This window comes from Oncorhynchus mykiss, chromosome 21 (genome assembly GCF_057628025.1).
Source record: "Oncorhynchus mykiss isolate SJ-2025 chromosome 21, ASM5762802v1, whole genome shotgun sequence".
Lineage (NCBI taxonomy): Eukaryota > Metazoa > Chordata > Actinopteri > Salmoniformes > Salmonidae > Oncorhynchus > Oncorhynchus mykiss.
The window spans coordinates 36,097,128-36,113,285 of NC_143042.1; the positions used below are offsets into that span (position 1 = coordinate 36,097,128).

General features: G+C 44.9%; 1 protein-coding gene across 1 annotated transcript in view; it reads right to left on the reverse strand.

Annotated features, from left to right (window-relative positions):
* LOC110500446 (alpha-actinin-3) overlaps positions 1–16,158 on the reverse strand; it is a 30,547-nt gene that overhangs the window by 8,301 nt on the left and 6,088 nt on the right. Inside the window, exons 2-11 of the mRNA XM_090214532.1 lie at positions 4,150–4,264; positions 3,749–3,868; positions 3,180–3,266; positions 2,376–2,463; positions 1,863–1,941; positions 1,429–1,510; positions 1,202–1,287; positions 906–998; positions 460–690; positions 56–203 (exon numbers count right to left, since the gene is read on the reverse strand). Of these exons, the coding sequence (XP_090070658.1) occupies positions 56–203; positions 460–690; positions 906–998; positions 1,202–1,287; positions 1,429–1,510; positions 1,863–1,941; positions 2,376–2,463; positions 3,180–3,266; positions 3,749–3,868; positions 4,150–4,264 (1,129 nt within the window). The remainder of the gene's footprint in view (positions 1–55; positions 204–459; positions 691–905; positions 999–1,201; positions 1,288–1,428; positions 1,511–1,862; positions 1,942–2,375; positions 2,464–3,179; positions 3,267–3,748; positions 3,869–4,149; positions 4,265–16,158) is intronic.

Sequence of the window (16,158 nt, forward strand, 5' to 3'; positions counted from 1 at the left end):
TCGCTCTACACACCCCTCTCACCTCCCCTCCCTCTCTCACTCGCTCTGTTATTACCTGAGGTCCAGGACTGGTGCAGGGAACACTTCTGCTTGAACTTCTCAGCCAGGTGGTCCAGTCTCTCCAGACGTCTGATCTCAGTAAGAAGCCACTCCTCGTATCCCTTCTCCACCTGCTCCAGACCCTTCCATGCATTGGCTATGTCCTGGGGTTGGAGAGAGACCAAGATGGGGTATAACATGGGTAGTATTATAGATGGATGTCAATTAGTTGGTTGACTATACTGGGTCTTGTAATGTTGGTGGAACAGTCAGATATCCAGGGGGTTCTTCTCAAAACTCTTTTGAACCACACCACAGTAAATTAGCTGTGGTTTTTAATGAAGAACCCGGGGTATGAAGTCGAGAGGGCTGCCAGGACAGTGTCACTCCCTGAGACGGGGTGTGTGTGACGTCACCTACCGAGACCATCTTTCCCTCAGAGGGCATGAAGGCGGGCCGGTTGCTCAGCCTCAGCTTGGTCTGCAGGGTGTTGAAGTTGATCTCCAGCTGACACTTCTCCTGGACGCGGGGAGGCTTGTGGATGCGGCGGTAGTCCCTGAAGTCCTCCAGCTTCTGCTGCATGGCCTTCATCTGCTGCTCCGCCATGCGGTTCTCCAGCCACGGGATGGTCTTGCGGATCCACTCTAGCAACTAGGGAGAGGTAAGAGGTCAGGGGTTAGAGGTCAGGGGGAGAAGAGTTGGTTGGGTGGTTACTTCAATTAAAAAACACACAGGTCCCGTTCAGGGCCAGTTTCCCAAACACAAAAAGCATGCTCAATGGAGAATCTCCATTGAACAGGAACAGTCTACAGGAACAGTCTACAGGAACAGTTAGCAGGCTAGTATGATATCCCTTTCACACTCACCTCACTGGCCAGCTTCTCATACTCCTCCATGAGTTTCTCATTCTCCTGGTTCACAGCCAGCACTTTACAGATCCTGTTGGCTGCTGTCTCAGCCTGGGTGAGTAAGAGAGAGGGGGAGGGAGACAGAGAGAAAGAGAGGAGGGAGGGGAGAGCGAAAACAAAGGTGAGCGAGAGATATTAACAACAAACGTTAAGACCGAGACAGTGGACCTTAGAAAGATGGTCGATTTGTATTGTTTTCCATTTGATTGTATTCAATGTTTTTGCGGCAGTGTGGAGCAGAGGCAGTGAGTTACCTGCTCAGCGCCAGCGAAGGCGTGGTAGAAGCAGGACACGTAGGTCATGATGGCCTTCTCATCAGGCTTGGGGGTGTTCACAATGTCTGAGGGAGAGACCAGGGAGGAGAGCTCAGGGACAATACAACCCCACTGAAATCACTGGAGAGAGTCGTCAGAGACGAACGGTCGGGTTGTAAAATTGCCTGGTTTTACAGAAATCCTGATTGAAAAAAATATGGACTCACCTTCAGCGTCGAGCATCTTGGGGATGTCCAGGTACTTCTCAGCCACCTCGAAGGCAGTGTTGAGGTTACCGATGGGGTCATCCTGTTAGGGACACACAGACAGAGAAAGAGATTTACATGAACACATAAAGAGAAGACACAGGCCAAGGGTTGTGGGTTCAATTCCCACCAATACAAAACATGTATGCACGCACGACTAAGTTGCTTTGGATAAAAACGTCCGCTAAATGGCATATATTATTTAAAAATGCATATATATATTTTTTTTTTAAAGAAATATATATATACACAAAATAGAGTTCTTGAGAGAAAAAAGAGGGAACAGAGGTATAGAGAAATAAAAGAAAATAGTAAGGGACTCGACAGGTGTTGACCCTTGTGGACTCTAAGAGGGGATGGGGGATGAGAGGAGAGCGAAGGGGGGGGGGGGGCACCTTTCTCAGTTTGGAGTAGTCAATGAGGTCAGGTCTGTGTCTGTGGATGAGGGCACACAGTGCTAGGCCATCCTTCCAACTGAATCGGTCACCCACAGGAGAGGAGAGGAAAGGAAAGGAGAGGATGATACAAAGAGAAGATAGGAGAGGAGGAAAAACATTAGAATTATGAAGAGAAAGTAAAAGAGAAAGAAAGTAAAGAGAAAGTAAAATAATAAAGTAAATAATATCACAAACAATCCAAAAGAAAGAGAGATGTATCCTGGTCGCTAGTCTGTTTCTGGTCTCTTGCCAAATCCTTATGGAATTGTCATGCCAAATGTGACAGTGAGTGACAAGGAGTTGGCATGATAGCACAAACAGACAGGCACTCTGGCTAATAGAGGTGCAAGCAACAGCCATAACTATGAATTAGAGTTCCCAATTCATATCTTCTCAACATGATTCTGTGAATCCGCATGCAGAATTTATGTAGTTTCCCATCCTGGCCACAGGGTGGCGCTCTGTGCACACCTGATGTGGAAGTTCTGCACGTTAACGTTCCTGTAGGGGGCAGTCTTCCTCTGGCACCACAGAAGAAGACCCTCCTTAGCAGAGGTCTCTACACAGGGAGGAGGCGGGGGGAGAGAGGGGGAGACAGAGAGGAGGCAGGGGAACGGCAGTGTTATCCTAAAGGACTAGGCTAAATATGCTCCAATAACCCTGCGGTGTTAAGGTGTCAAGCTTAGTGACCTGTGTGTGTGTGTGTGTGTGTGTGTGTGTGTGTGTGTGTGTGTGTGTGTGTGTGTGTGAAATGCTTACTGAGGTATGTTTTTTGTGGAGGATATGCAAAGTGTGTGTGCCACGGAGGCTTGAGTAATACGAATGTGTTAACAGTAACTCATATTGAACTGCTGTGTCTAATGTATCATGGTGGTTTTGACTGTGTCAGATGCAGAGCGTGTCTAAACAGTGATCCTACGACGCGTTTGCGACTGTGGCAGTTAATTCTATTCATGTATTAACGCTTTGATGGCAGGCGTATGTATAGTGTTGTATAGTGACTGATAATGTATAGACAGTGTTACTGGGAGTCCGATAGCTGGGTAAGTAGGTCGAATTTGTTCTCATGTGCAGTTCGAATGTGTTTATGGCGGGTGAAACCCGAGGGGAAATGGATAAGAACAACGTTGTAAACATGTATTTTTTTTAAGATCAACTCTTCGCTCGTGTCATATCCAAGAGCGAAGAGGAAACTTTTTCCAATTCCACCCCTGCGCGCACACACACACACACACACACACAGACACACACAGACACACACAGACACACACTGACCCTCCACGGAGATGTCCTGAATGGCGAAACGCAGGATGATGGTCCAGATCATTCCCAGGGTCATCTTCGTATTACCGTCAACGATCTCTGCAAGCCAATCACAGCGTTCGGTCAGAAACCATGGCAACATGGAGCACATGCCAAAACTCAGTCTATGCTGGCTTACTGAGAGTTGTCTCAGATATAATACCTCACTATCTTTCAACAAGTATCTAAAGTTACAGTATTTTACTTGAGTACCTCCATTTATTTTTACCTTTATTTAACTAGGCAAGTCAGTTAAGAACAAATTCTTACTTACAATGGCGGCCTAGGAACAGTGGGTTAACTGCCTTGTTCAGGGGCAGAACGACTGATTTTTACCTCATCAGCTCGGGGTTTCAATCTTGCCACCTTTCGGGTTACTAGTCCAACGCTCTAACCAATAGGCTACCTGCCGCCCCTCTAAGTCAGAACTGTTTTGTAAAATGGAACTCGAGAACTACGAATAAAGGATCATCACAACATTACTGTATACCAACATATTGGAAAACAACAAGGACAACGGAACCAAGATGTTGAAGTCTCACCCTCGGCGCCGATGGACACCAGCTTGACTCCCTTGCTGCAGATGAAGTCCAGGGCCTTGTTCACATTTGCAATCTTGTGGAAACGCATCTTGCCTTTGTCGGGTTTGGGCAGTCTCTCACCTGTATACAATAAGAACATCCCCTTTAGTCTCCTCTCCGCAACACACAATGATTGGTGACGTTTCACTCAATCAAGAAAGCTCTGTGCCATTCTCCATTCATTTCAGCTCCGATGCGGCTGTATTTGACCGCACACCATCGAATTTGAGTGTCCTTTTCCCCTAAACTACGCTGTAGACGGAGAGGTCAACCTTTCTGATGTGACCGAGTGTAAGAGTGACTTAGCAGTGACTTAACACTGACTTAGGGGGGACTTAAGGCGACTCAAGAGTCCGACCCACCTGAGATGACCTCCAGCAGCAGCATGAGTTTGAGGCCATTCCTGAAGTCGTCCTCGATGTTCTCGATCTGTGTCCCTGCCTTCCTCAAGTGGGAGTTACACCAGGCTGTGAACGTCTGGGAGAGAAATAGATCAAGAGAGAGGGGGAGAAATAAATCGGGTTGAGAGAGAGGGGGAGAAATAGATCGGGTTGAGAGAGAGGGGGAGAAATAGATCGGGTTGAGAGAGAGGGGGAGAAATAGATCGGGTTGAGAGAGAGGGGGAGAAATAGATTGGGTTGAGAGAGGGGGAGAAATAGATCGGGTTGAGAGAGGGGGAGAAATAGATCGGGTTGGGAGAGGGGGAGAAATAGATCGAGATCGAGAGAGAGAGAGAGAGAGAGAGAGAGGGGGAGACAAAGGGGAAAGGGGGGAGAAAAAAACAGGATTAGAGTTGGCAATAAATAAGTGAATCTTCTCCCTCAAACATACAGAAAGAGACTGAGCCTCACTGACAGTGACCGGACGAGACCAACAGACCCCAAATGGAATCCTGGGCCCACATCGATAAACAACGTAAATAAACATAAACAGACAAATGCTCTAATCTAAAGTGAAGCCTGAAGCAGTTTGCTTTCTCCCGGCCGCTCTGACAGGCCTAGAGTGCCTGGCAATGTCCCATTACATCTTTAACCTTGTTAGAGCATCACGACGCTGCTCTGTGTGTCTATCGGCTGGCACACCCATCCTGACCTCAGATAGTCATTATTCTGCCTTGACAGCTTTGAATGATTGATCTGAACGGTCTGATTCGAGGATAAGGGAGGTGTTGTGTCATTTCAATACAAGGTTGAGGTGTGTGTGTGTGTGTGTGTGTGTGTGGGGCGTAGAAGGTCACAGCAAACATAGACGTCTGTCCGCGGTGAGGGGTTGGAGAAAAATAATACCTGTAGAAGCGTAACAACTGACTGCAGAGGAGTGTAGAGAGGGAGAGAGACAGACAAAGATTACAATAATCAGTAATGAAGAGAGAACACAAAATCAGATGTCAGAGTTCTCCATTAACGCAGTCGCTGTGTGTGTGTGTGTGTGTGTGTGTGATTGCGATTCTGTGTGGGTGGGCACTGGGCAGAGCTGTGAGCCATTTAGCCATGACAGAGAAGGAGAGAGAGCTAGAGAAAGAAAGACACCGAAAAAGATAAACTGCTTGAGAGAAAGAACTCTTGAGAGAGCGATAGAGTGCTTAAGAGAGGGTGAGAGAGAGACGGAGAGAAAGAGAGAGGGCGAGAGAGAGAACGCGCTAGGGCTCGAGACGGGTGGGCAAGAGAGAGACAGTGCTTGCCAGGGAGCAAAGGAAGGGAGGAAGGCAGAACAAACAGACAGCCAGAGGGAGGGAGGCAGGAATGCCCTGACCTGTGTACAAAATTACCTCCTACTCCATGCATAGTGCACAACTGTTGACCAGGTCCTGGTCAAAAGTAGTGCACTATATAGGGAACAGTGTGCCATTTGGGACGCATCCCTGGAAGGGAAGGAGAGCCACAATCCCGTCCCAGCAGGTGTCCCCCAGTCCCTACAGACCCAAACCCATACCCCCACAGCCACACAAACCCCCACCCTACAGCTACGGATGACCCAATTTAGACAGGCCCCCTATACAGACCACACAGACCGCTAGGCTAACTAGATCACCAAACCAGAATTCTGGAGAACAGGGGAGGAGAAGGGGAGGGAGGGATGAAGAGGGAAAAGGAGGGGTGAAGGAGGGGGGAAGTAGAGAAGAAGGGAGGAGGGGGAAGGAAGGAGTGGAGGTGAGGGGGGTGAAGGAGGCTAAATCGGGTAGCTATGAGACACCATTAGGGACAGCTGAGAAGGCAGGATTCCTAAGGCTAACTGTCAGAGTCAAAGAGGGATAGAAGGAGAGAGAGGGGGGGGGGGGGGAAGGAAGGAGACAGATTGCAAGAGAGGATAAAAGAAAGTGGAAACAAGTGAAGTTTGAAACAGAAACAGGTTTTTGTTGACGTCAGTTTAACTTTCAGATGCATGTTCTGTGGGGCTTCACCTAAAATGGTGTGAGGTGACAAAACATGAGACATTGGGATATCTGGTCTTTCAAATACTACATATATCCAACTCAAAACACAAATAAGCCCTATTTGTATCATCAAGTACAACACCCAATTCAATGGACTCAAAGGGCCATTGGGCTCAAGAGACCATAGTCACACCATTATCCATAATAACCCATTATCTCATAGGTTACATGTCTTTGCGGGGGATGCCTATGGTCAACTATAGAGCGCTCGTATGACTATGAAGTCACTGCTCTTCTCCTCTATCTCCCCCTTCTCCCACTTCTCTGTACGGCTGCCCCCCCTTCTTCCTCTTCTCTTCTTCTGTGTCCCCCCTTCTCCCTGTGTCCCCCCTTCTCCCTGTGTCCTCCCCTTCTCCCTGTGTCCTCCCCTTCTCTTCTGTCTCTCTCGTCTCCAACTGTTGAGCTGACCCTCTGTGCCTGTGTTGGTCTGGTCTGGACACAAAAACACACACACAGTCATTCTGCTGGATGCCTGTCATAACTCAGGGAGAGGGGACAGTGGGAGGGCCTAATGACCCTCAGCACAGCTGGGTGGACACACACACATCCTCCTCCCATCCCAGACACCACCTGTCCATCAAGAATGTGATGCAACCACTGTTACCATGTAACCATCCCTGCAGCTACAACTAACATCCTGTAGCTACATCTAGCATCCTCAGATTGGCACATTTCAGAAACAATTGTGTGACTTGTGAGACTAAAGAAAGGAGGGGGATTCAGGACTTTGAAGGCCCAATGCAGTCAAAAACATGATTTCCTGTGTTTTATATATATTTCCACACTATGAGGTTGGAATAATACTCTGAAATTGTGAAAATTATGATAATGCCCTTTTAGTGTAAGAGCTGTTTTTTTTGCCTGTTTTGCTGGGATGGGGTTTTGGCCTGCTTGGTGACATCACTGAAAATATGCCCCCTCGGGCTGAAAATATGCCCCCTCAGATCTTTATGGGCTATACTCAGCCTTGTCTCAGGGTAGTAAGTTGGTGGTCGGTTGATATCCCTCTAGTGGTGTGGGGGCTGTGCTTTGGAAAAGTGGGTGGGGTTATATCCTGCCTGGATGACTCTGTCCGGGAGTATCGTCGGACGGGGCCACAGTGTCCCCCGACCCACCCCTGTCTCAGTCTCCAGTATCTATGCTGCAATAGTCTATGTGCCGAGGGGCTAGGGTCAGTCTGTTATATCTGGTGTAATTCTCCTGTCTTATCTGGTGTCCTGTGTGAATTTAAGTATTCTCCCTCCAATTCTCTCTCTCTCCCTCTCCCCTCCCTCAGGACTACCTGGCCTGATGACTACTGACTGTCCCCAGTCCACCTGGTCATGCTGCTGCTCCAGTTTCAACTGTTCTACCTGCGGCTATGGAACACTGACCTGTTCACCGGATGTGCTACCTTGTCCCGGACCTGCTGTTTTCGACTCTCTCTCTCTCTCTCTCTCTCTCTCTCTCTCTACCGCACCTGCTGTCTTGACCTCTGAATGCTCGGCTATGAAAAGCCAACTGACATTTACTCCTTAGGTAAACCTGTTGCACCCTCTACCACCACTGTGATTATTATTATTATTTGACCCTGCTGGTCATCTATGAACGTTTGAACATCTTGAAGAACAATCTGGTCTTAATGGCCATATAATCTTATAATCTCCACCCGGCACAGCCAGAAGAGGACCGGCCACCCCTCAGAGCCTGGTTCCTCTCTAGGTTTCTTCCTAGGTTCCTGCCTTTCTAGGGAGTTTTTCCTAGCCACCGTGCTTCTTTTATTTATTTATTTTATTGAACCCTTATTTAACGAGGCAAGTCAGTTAAGAAAAATGACGGCCTACCCCGGCCAAACCCTGACGACATTTGGCCAATTGTGCGCCACCCTACGGGACTCCCAAACACGGCCGGTTGTGATACAGCCTTCTACACCTGCATTGCTTGCTGTTTGGGGTTTTAGGCTAGGTTTCTGTATAGCACTTTGTGACAACTGATATAAAAAGGGATTTATAAATACATTGATCGCCATGCAGTAAATGAGTTAATAGACCAATAAGAAAGAGAGTTCCAAACCTCTCTGACAATAACAGCTACTTTTACCCTTCCCACTCAGACCACTCCCAGACAGTCCTGGCAAAATTCTTGCTTCTATTTGCTAAAAAAGCAATTTTATTACATTTTTTACCATTTAAATTGAAAACAATCACAGGAAGGTACTTCATTTTTATCCAGAAATGATTTGATATTGAAATTAAAATGGCTGCATTGGGACCTTTAACAAATAAACAGAATAGAGAAGAGGGTAGAAGCGTCAGGTAGAAGTTGCCTACAAGCACATGACAGTCTTAAAAGGACAGTTCAAACCAGTTTCTCAGACTTTTTCATCAAAAGTGGACATGGACTCAGCTCAACATGACATGTCGGGCTAACTTTAATTTTGGTGGTGAACTATCCCTTTAAGATGACACACCTCTGTGTGAACATATTAGGTGGAATCCCAACAATCCAAAATGGGCTTGTGTTGACAACGAATTATGAACTACCCTTTTAAGACATAGCTAGATGTAAGTCCAAAACAAACTCACCCTGATCCACCGGATTGCTAATGCTAACATCACATCCTAGACTCCATTGGTTGTGTCCCACTACCAGCCCTATGGGCCCTAGTGCACTAATAAGGGAGTGGGTTGCCATTAGGGATGCATCCCCCATCTGCCGTTGATATCCTTTTATTATTATAAACTGGGTGGTTCGAACCCTGAATGCTGATTGGCTGACAGCCGCGGGTATGACAAAATATTGTATTTTTACTGCTCTAATTACGTTGGTAACCAGCTTATAGCAGCAATAAGGCACCTCTGGGGTTTGTGGTATGTGGTTAGGGCTGTATCCAGAACAGCCCTTAGCCGTGGTACATTGGCCATATACCACAACCACTCATGCCTTAAACATAACAAGACAGGAGTATTCCTGTATCAGCGCTCAACAGCAGTGTAAAATAAATCTGGTAACAATGTCTGCAGGGCTGGCTAAACTGTGTGTGTGTGTGTGTGTGTCCACCCAGTGTGAGAGCCCAGTCTGAGCACTGACTGTATATATAAATACAGCCTCTGTCCAGTCCAGGCCAACACATGACTATAGAACAGGTGGGATAGGCCAGGGAGAGACAGACCTGGACAGACAGGTGTCTGTGGTATGAATCACACAGACGCATGTACACACACACACACACACACACACAAACACTCACTTGCCTGACACACACGCTCGGACACACACAGTACCATCCTGATGAGGTATGACGCCGTGTATAAAAACAGAAGCAGCCGTCTTTATAATTATAAATAGTCCCATCAGTCTGGAGAGAAGCCACACTTGGCAAAGCCATACATAGTTGCTCTACCAAACTCATAGGTGGGGGGGGACAATGGAAGAGAACATTCACTCACACACGCACATACGTGCACACGCGCACCACGCCCACCCACGCACATTCACAATGCTATGTTATACGCCCCGCCTAACTCTTAGTACATCCTAAATAATGTACAGCAGCTCAACCTGTAAATAACCAAAGTGTAAACAACCAAAGTGTAAACAACCAACCTGTAAACAACCAACCTGTAACAAAGTCTAAATAACCTAACAACCAAACCGACCGACAGATTGTCATGACAACTACATCCATCATGAAAGCCATACCTTCTTCACACCAGGTCCATGCCAACCACATCTATCACTAACAACTACACCTATCACTAACAGCTACACCTATCCCTAACAACTACACGTATCGCTAACAACTACACGTATCGCTAACAACTACACTTATCAATATTAAGCATGATTTGTCAGAACAAATGAAAAGGATATCTGTGACCCCACAGATGACAAAGATGGGGCCATTAACCTTTTGTCCATGCATATGTTTTAGGCTTATATGTTCGCATGTAAAAAATATATACACTATCTATACAAAATTATGTGGACACCCTTTCAAATTAGTGGATTTGTCTATTTCAGCCACACCCGTTGCTGACAGGTGTTTAAAATCGAGCACACAGCCATGCAATCTCCATAGTTAAACATTGGCAGTGGAATGCCCTTACTGAGGAGCTCAGTAACTTTCAACATGGCACCGTCATAGGATGTGTCAGTTTGTCTCATTTCTGCCCTGCTAGAGCTGCCCCGGTCACTGCACGTGCTGTTATTGTTAAGTGGAATATCAAATCATATAATAAACACACAAATACAAGCTTTTGGTCAAATCCAGAAACTATCATTTCGAAAACAAATGTTTATTGTTTCAGTGAAATACGGAACCGTTCTGTATTTTTTTCCAACGGGTGGCAACTTTAAGTCTAAATATTGCTGTTACGTTGCACAACCTTCAATGTTATGTCATAATTATAAAAAATTCTGGCAAATTAATTACGGTCTTTGTTAAGAATAAATGGCCTTCGCAAGGTTCGCAACGAGCCAGGCGGCTCAAACTGCTGCATATACTCTGACTGCTTGCACTGAACGCAAGAGAAGTGACACAATTTCCCCAGTTAATATTGCCTGCAAACATTAATTTATTTTAAGTAAATATGCAGGTTTAAAATATATATACTTCTGTGTATTGATTTTAAGAAAGGCATTGATGTTTATGGTTAGGTACACGAATGCGCTATTGTTAAATCATCACCCGTTTGGCGAAAGTTGAAGTAGGCTGTGATTCGATGATAAATTAACAGGTACCGCATTGATTAAATGCAATGCAGGACAAGCTAGTTAACTAGTGATTATGTGAAGATTGATTGTTTTTTATAAGATAAATGTAATGCTAGCGAGCAACTTACCTTGGCTCCTTGCTTCCACAAGGTCCTTTTGATGCTCCACTCGCGTAACAGCCACACAGTCTCCTCATGGAATGGAATGTAATCGGCCATAATCGGCATCCAAAAAGGCAGATTACCGATTGTTGTGAAAACTTGAAATTGGCCCTCATTAAATCGGCCATACCGATTAATCGGTCGACCTCTAATATGAATGCCCATGATTTTGGAATGAGATGTTTGACGAGCAGGTGTCCACATACTTATGGTCATGTAGAGTATCTTATTGCCTATGATTGACAAGCCCTTAAAACGCCTCATTATCATCATCACCAAATGCTATACTTGGCTTCTTTTCTCTGTCCTCCACATGTAAGCTATGTGTGTGTCATTCACACGTAAGCCTTGTGCATGTCAGTCACACATTCATGGGTTTAACTACTGAGAAATGACTTTGTGCTGTAAAAACCGTACGGGTGGATAACTTTACTTTATTATATTTTTTACAGCTGACAGAAAGGGTCAGTGGTTGCCAGTTGTCAGTGGGTACTTGTAATGTATTTATGTGGAATGTCAACATTGGTCAACTCTTTTTCCTTTGAGTTTCATTAGACAGTGTTAGGTAGGGGAGGGGAGGCTTGGCCAAACAACAGGTGCGACAGCTTTTGGAGTGACACCTCACCTCACCACATCCCCCCTTCCTCGTCTTCCCCTCATGAGGGTTTTAAATATCCCCCTAACGGAGACCTAAGGCTTGAACTTGGTTGCCGCTGCCACCGGGACGCTTTGGGACGATGACATAAGAGTAGAACTGAGCCCCCTGCGAGTAAGCATTTTGTTGGGCGATGTATACCTTGTGTATCCCACATATCCCACATACAACTATTAAAACTTGAAACCGACCTTCCCACCCCACCTTCCAACCTCCAATTCCAGCAATTCCACGAATCCCGAGCAAACCATTACTTCAGACATAATGGGAGGATAATGGGAGGGAAATAACACACACTGTCAAATGTCTTATCTTCAAGATACTGTAGATCTTCAAAATAGTTTTAAAATAGTTTTCAAAATGCATTAGTTTACTTGACCTTATTTTAAGAAAGAGTCCCATTGACAGCAAGGTCTCTTTTGTAAGGGAGCCCTGCATCTTAGAATTACACAACAAATTACACATAAATACACAATAAGAAATATTATAAGACAAAAAAAATTAAGTGCAAAAAGAGACAAACTCATGATAAACAATCCCATTCCTCAAAAAGATGTCTTCAATCAACACTCAACTGCCCGAAAGGCACCAATACACCCATTTGTAGGGAACTCTGAAGATTATTCCATACATGGGGTGCCAAAAAACTAAAAGCTGTTTTTCATAAGTCTGTAGAAACTGATGGAATTTCCAGAGTTAGCCATCCCTGTGATTGGGTATGGTAACTCATACTATTATGGGTACTGTAAGTAAAGATGTCATGATGTTCAGAGGCCTGTGTCCCAAATGGCACCCTATTCCCTACCTAGTGGATTACTTTTGACCGCGGCCGAAAAGTAATGGGCCCCGGGGGGACTGGTCAAAAGTAGTGCGCTATAAAGGGAATGGGGTCCCATTTGAGACGCATCCAGAGACTCTGAGGGCCAGCATTCTAAACACCAGGCCTAATATTTCTACATTTAGAGGATCAAGGGCTTTGACTAGCCTCGCGTTGGCAGGCTGAGTGTAGCGGCCAGCGGGCACACCTCTTCTGCCAACCCAGCTCTGTCCCAGCTGCCAGCCACCCCCTGGGCACAAGGGCAGCCAGCTCCAAGCAACAGGAGGCACACCTGATGACAGCGTGCAGCGAATTGATGCACCCCCTCACGAGAATGCCCGTTGCTAATTATTCTGTATTTAACACTTATTTCAGCAGTTACAGCATGGAGTGAATCCCCTCTCATTGACTCACATCTGAGAGAATGCCCATCCTTAATTTGCATTTATTTAACCAGAGAGGTTGACTGAGAACATATTCTCATTGACAGCAACAGCCATACAGGAACTGAATACTGAAGGATACAGAAGAAAACAGAGATAGAGGCCTATTTCTACACTATTTCTACTTGACTTGTGCATCAGTATGAACAATGCTGGACTTTTTCTTTAATTCTGTTCTGAAAACAATTTTTAGACAGGATATCTGAAATAGACCAAATGCCACAGGTTTACAACGAGTTCTCTACAATATGGTGTTTGTGTGTTGCTTATTTATGAGGTTGACCATTCCAAGCTTTAGTACTGACTGGTATTAAAACGATCAAAGTGACAATGCGTACGACTATGACTAACACTTGGACCTGCACCTGCAGAGAGTGATACCAACAGTTACACATCTGACATATTAATCATAATGTATTTCCATCTGTTTGCATCAATGGTTTTATTAAAGGGCACGAGATGAAATGACATTCCATTCCATTGTTCCATTCCATTCTACTAAACATCATTCCATTATATATCGTTCCGTTCCATTCCAGTGTTCATCTGTTCTATCCTCCTGCCTGCAACTTGACTGAGTGACTCTAAGGTTACATGTCAAACACACTGGGCCTTCTAGTGGTCACAGAAGCATATGGTATGGGAACGTAGAGCGGAGCATGGTACAACCTTCCGATTGCTTCACAGTGTGTGTGTGTGTGTGTGTGTACACATCCGCCCATGAGTGTGCATTTGTGTGTGTTTTATGTGCTCTGGACACTGTGATTGATGATTGCAGAGGGATAAATTGGTTAAAGAGGGGACTAGGATTTACAGCTGACCGTCTGTCTTATATGAGTGTGGGGGGAGGGGGTCTAATTTCAGCAGGCGTATCAGTTCTGTTCTGACTTCTGCCTCTTTAAACAGGATTCTGATATCATATACTCACACACACACAATGACAGGCTTCAATCTTCAGTGCCAACGGCGGCATCTGATACAATGGAGAGATACTAAGGATTATCAAACAAAATTAACAAGTAATAAGACCATTGAAAGACTTCATTTGTGGATTTTTGCCCCAGATGGAGAGTAAACCATGACAAAACTCTTCCATACCTCCCTCCATCCATCCCTCCCCCCAATCATATCTTCTTTCTCCTTGTGGATTGTGGACACCTCGGTGTCCCTTTACCATTACCACACCATGGAATACCTGTGACCTCACGTCTTAGCGCCCCCAACAACGCACACACTTGGAGGAGGCATCACAGAACACACACTCCTCAGCCCTTCCTGTGGCCTCCCAGGGCTCCTAGCTCCACTAAGGCAGTTTATAGAAGCCTCCCTACATGGACACAGCTTCTGGAATAGCAACTGCCATCTGATCTCACTACAAGCTCTCTCTCTTACCTCGCTGTTTCCCTACACACACACAAGGTTCTCTTGGCCAGTTCAGTTCTGTCTTGCATTCACTTGCAGGATGAACTTTGTTTCAAAATGTTTAATTATTGTAAGGAAGGAGAAAAGATAACAATAAAAACACATTACTTAGAAAGGCTTGTCGATTCCAGTAGACTTATAAAAATAGGCCCGAAGTAAATAGTCAGGTCCAAAATGATTGACACCCTTGATAAAGAGGAGCAAAAAAAAGACTTCATAAAATAAATTATATATATAGTTCCCCAAGACATCCAACCAGAACCAGAACAAATAGCAGGCCAAACTTTCCCTCTCAGCACTGCCTGGACTGCGCAGAAATGCAAATGCTTTCCGTTTGAGTTATGTTAGGTTTTACGATAAGCTATATCGTATGCTCAAATAAAATAATTTTATACAAATACAATTCCTCAGAGAAAGATTTTGTTTAACAAGTAATGAAAAAATATATATAAGAAAAATTTGTACTCCATGTTTTCAATACGAGGATAATGGCACTGAGACTTTTCTAAAAAATGTTTTATGAGATTGGAGATCTTAGACCATTCCCCCATACAGAATCTTTCCAGATCCTTGATATACTTCATCTGTGTTTATGGACTGCCCTCTTAAATTCAAACCACAGGTTTTCAATAAGTCTGGGGACTGAGATGGCCATAGCAAAATGTTGATTTTGTGATCAATTAACAATTTATTTGTGGCTTTTGATGTGTGCTTGGGGTCATTGTCTTGCTGGAAGATTCACTTGCGGCCAAGTTTCAGTCTCCTGGCAGAGAGACTGGTTTTCAGCTAAAATGTCCTGGTACTGAGTAAAGTTCATGATGCTGTTGACCTTAACGAGGGCCCCAAGACCAGTGGAAGCAAAATAGCCCCATTAAATCTAAGAGCCATCACCATATTTTATGAGTTTCTTTTCTGCATATGCCTCCTTTTTTCGACGCCAAATCCACCACTGGTGTGCGTGGCCTACGAGCTCTATTTTCATGTCATCTGACCATGGCACCATTTCCAATCTAAGTGCCAATGCCGTTTAGCAAACTCCAAGTGTTTGTTGGATGACATGAAAACAGAGCTCTTCCACTGATCCTGGGGCCCCTTGTTAATAAGGACAATGGCATCATGAACTTCACCCAGCTATGTGGGTGAGACCTATGAGATCGATGAGATATTCCTCAAACGTCGGTGAGTTTGACTGGTTAGACCTCATGACAGAACAAACAACAGTTTTTGGAGAGCAGAGTGTTAAAAAGGGACTTAATAATATCATCCAGTCCATGAATATGAGAAAACACATTGCATAGGCTAAGCTTGTCACCAGAGATTGATGAGAATGTGAGGTGAAACAACCTGGTCTCGGAGCATTTCTTATTATTCTGTACGTAAATCCGAGACACTCCATTTAGCAGGATATGTTACGTTTCATATGGTATGTATTAACGTGTGGATGCCCATCACTCATTTCGTATAATAGGTTACGAATTACAATTCGCATGATATGTCACGAATATGCAAAACGTACAATACATGAGGAATTTGCAAAATGTACAATATGTTACGCATTTGCAAAACGTATGATATGTTACGAATTCTAGCTAGGTGGCTAATGTTAGCTAAGCTAGGGGTTAGTTAGGGGTTAGGGTTAAGTTCAGGAGTTAGGTTAATGGGTAAGGGTTTGGGGAAGGGTCGCTAAAAGGATTAAGGTTAGGGTTAGGGTTAACTAACATGATAAGTAGCTAAAAAGTAGTAA